At 31.4% G+C, this 3,767-nt stretch overlaps 1 protein-coding gene across 1 annotated transcript; it reads left to right on the top strand.

The window, feature by feature from the left end:
* Nucleotides 1–398: 398 nt before the first annotated feature.
* On the top strand, nucleotides 399–2,186 carry LOC118049581 (mitochondrial outer membrane protein porin of 36 kDa). The gene is made up of 4 exons (XM_035059617.2): nucleotides 399–404; nucleotides 612–698; nucleotides 967–1,175; nucleotides 1,606–2,186. The coding sequence occupies exons 1-4, from the start codon at nucleotides 399–401 to the stop codon at nucleotides 1,910–1,912; spliced, it is 609 nt and encodes a 202-aa protein (XP_034915508.2). The 3' UTR covers nucleotides 1,913–2,186.
* Nucleotides 2,187–3,767: the final 1,581 nt, after the last annotated feature.

The raw sequence follows: 3,767 nt of genomic DNA, 5'->3' as shown, positions 1-3,767 counted from the left end.
ACAAATTTTATGATGTTTGGTAAGTAATGAATTGAAATTATAGTGGTAGTGAAACAATGATGATGTGTGTTGTGGTGGTGGGGTGGTGGTGGTGGTGAAAGGTGATGGAGATGGTTGTATGATAGCTGAAGTTGATTATTGTTTGTAAAATATTTTATGGAATTTCATGAGCTGAAATTTTTTTCCAATAAATGAACTAAGTTTATGGGTTGACCATAAAATATTTATGTTGATCAATTTTCTTGTAAGATATTTTACGGGAAACAAATGCCCCTAAATACAACATTTACTTTCGGTTGACTATAGATGTGAGATACTATGATAGAGCATTGCAGGGTTGTTTTATATTACTTGTATTGCTGTCTTGTATGTTAGATTGTTCTTTAGGATGATACCCCATGCCTGTATTGTTGGACCAAAGCATGATATTACTATATAAGGTTGTAAACCAATTTTGTTTGCATTCTTTTCAAAAGATGAAATTCCTTTAGGCATTCATTGCAGCTAATTAGAATGACATTTTTCCATGCAGTGAACATTCGTTGGATAATTATATAACTAGTAATATGATGTTTTGATTGTGCAATTGATAGTTGTGTGTTCATCTGTAGCTTCTCACAACTATTACTATTGACGAACCTGCTCCTGGGCTCAAGACCATCTTTAGCTTCAAAGTCCCTGATCAGAGATCTGGCAAGGTAAAGGGGCTCTTTCCTTGTCAATTAACTTTTATCTTGTCATTTTCAGTTGTTTCTACTTCCTGCTTTGCTTTGCTGTTGGGAGCATCATTATTTTGCAGTTATGGTTATTGATTGCTGGTCTGATTTTTTGTATTTGTCATTAAACATTGAGGTCATGGTTGTCTTGTCTATTTGGAACTTCTTACTGCATTGATGGGCATGCCACGGTGTTAATGAGGCTGTTTTTTGCCACACTATGATCTGATTTAATTTCTTGTGGTAACAGGTTGAGCTCCAGTACCAGCATGAGCATGCTGGGATAAGCACTAGCCTTGGGTTGACTGCAAATCCCATTGTTAACTTCTCAGGCGTGATTGGGAGTAATGTTGTTTCTCTTGGGACGGATCTCTCATTTGATACTGCTACTGGGAACTTCACTAAATACAACGCCGGGTTGAGTTATGCAAATGCTGACCTGATTGCTTCTCTGACAGTGTGAGTAATTCAATGCAGAGAAAGAAGTTAGGTTTTAGTTAATTACTCTAATAGCTGTTGCTTTCATTGATTATGTTCACTGAGCATTGAGCTCTAACCGGTATAAAGAGTGGCCTGATAATTCTTTTGCTGGCACTATCCATTAAAGAGCTTGAGTTGTAGTTCAGTGCAGAGAAATGCAAGCTTTGAAGGCATTCGCTGGTGAATAATTATTTACTGGCAGTATTGCTAAAGATGCTCACTGAACTAATTTCTCTGATTTTTTATGGAAGTTCTACTCTCTTGTATCATCTAGGACAACCATTTTTACTCTGAACTTAGGATTAGCTCGAGGTTAAAACATTAAAGTGGAGTTATTTCCGCTGTTTGTGCATATTGTTTATTTGAAGTCTCCCTTTGCTGATGGGAATGTTTTTGTTGATGACCACAGCAATGACAAGGGAGACACCCTTACTGCTTCCTACTACCACACAGTGAGACCATTGACCAGTACAGCGGTCGGCGCTGAGCTGACCCGTTGTTTTTCAAGCAACGAGAACACATTGACTATCGGCACGCAGCATGCACTCGACCCCCTGACTACGGTGAAGGCTCGGTTGAACAACTATGGGAAAGCGAGTGCTCTTATCCAGCATGAGTGGCGCCCCAAGTCTCTCTTCACAATCTCGGGGGAGGTTGATACGAAGGCAGTTGAAAAGAGCGCGAAGATTGGATTGGCCTTGGCTCTCAAGCCCTAGACCAGGCAACTGCTGGAACTCAGCTGTTTTGTTCGTTGCAGAGAGCAATAATACACCGAAGGATGACATACTTTCCATCTGTTTTCTGTGATGTGTTTTGAGTTTCACATATTAGAGACGGTTATGGTCTCTTAGAAAATAATTCCAATTGGTGTCAGGCACCGATTTGCTCTTCAAAATTTTGCATACGCCCTCAACAAGAGGGTATATACATGTTCTGGAGCAGAGTTACTGCATTCGGATTATTTATTTAACCATATTAATTATTTTTTTCCTTGGCTCTTATCATTGCTGATTCTCCTTTCATGTTTGAAAGTGTGAAAGTGTGGTTATGGTTATTTTTTAAAATATTTTTTGTGTTAAAATATATTAAAATGATATTTTTTAATATTTTTAAAAATTATTTTTGAGATTAATATATTTAAATGATTTAAAATATATATAAAAAAATTAATTTTAATAAAAACTAAAAATTAATTTTTTAAAAAATATAAAAATAATCATGTTTTCCAAATATTTTTTTAATAATTTAACACAAAAACATGGATTGTGGGAAGTATTTATAAAAATTTATTGTCATATATTAATAATCATAATCCTTTTATATACTTATCCAACAACAATCATATTATATAAATTGATTGATCTATATTCTTATTTATTTGCATTAATTTTTTTTAAAAGAAAATTTTATTTTATTTTATTTTATTTTATTTTTTAATATTAAATTTATTAAAAATTAAGTTTTTTCATTTATTTTTTTATAGAGTTGTTTTAGTCTCATAATTTAAGTCTTGACTTGATAAATTAACTTAGTTGAATTTATTTTTTTATAATTAATTTTTTTTAATTTTAGTTAGATTAATAATTGACTTTTATAATTTTTTTTGTTTATTTTTTATAAAATTATTTCTGTTTTATGCATATTGTTTGAGTTATAAGTTTAGGTCGTTATTTTTTTAGTTCTTTTTTAATTTTTAATTGATTTTTTTTTATCATTTAACATTGAATTAATTTGGATTAATTATGATTTGTGTTTTATAATTTATTTTTGAATTTTTTTTTCTATTAGATTTTTGGACTCGTGATCCAAATTTAGCAGATTGATTCGAGTTGATTTGATTATTTTTTTAATTGATTATTTTTTTTAATTTTATTTTTTTAATATCATGTTAATTAAGAACTAAGTTTTAAAATTATCATGATTTATTACTCAAGTTGTAGATTATACATATTAACTTGGGTTGATTTTAATTGATCCAATATGTTATTATTTTAACTTTTTCTTAAAAAAAAATATCTTAGAATTTCTCAAGTTAAACTATTTTTTTTAATTATTCAAAATTATTTTTAAACTCGTAAAATTAATTAGATTATATTAGTATGGTTTCAACACAGTCTAATTTTTTTTCTTCTTAAAAACATTGAATATTTTTTTAAATATTTTAAGAAAATTTGAATCGATCTATGCACAATCTAGGGTGAGTAAATAATCTAATAGCAATCTAAACCCTTTTATGTACTTATCCAACAACAATTATCCTTATCCATACGTATCATTATCTACGTGTCATGGTTATCATCGTCGATAAAGAAGTCTCGATACATAAACATCTCACGTAATTTTGTTGACTTCTTAATGTGAGAACACATGGAATGATTTTATTAAAGCAGAACTCTTAAATTTAGTTCGACGTGGCAGATTTTTAGTGTTTGCCTCTTGAATTTAGGAAGGCGATGATTTTGCTAACCTATGGCTATGACCACCTCGCCTCCCTTGATCCCTTCCCCCTTCTTGCGTAGGATCAGATAGGTAACTTTCTTTACTTGATGGATGCCAACGCGTAACCAACCC

The sequence above is a fragment of the Populus alba genome, chromosome 8 (genome assembly GCF_005239225.2).
Source record: "Populus alba chromosome 8, ASM523922v2, whole genome shotgun sequence".
Lineage (NCBI taxonomy): Eukaryota > Viridiplantae > Streptophyta > Magnoliopsida > Malpighiales > Salicaceae > Populus > Populus alba.
This window is presented reverse-complemented; position numbering and strand designations above follow the sequence as displayed.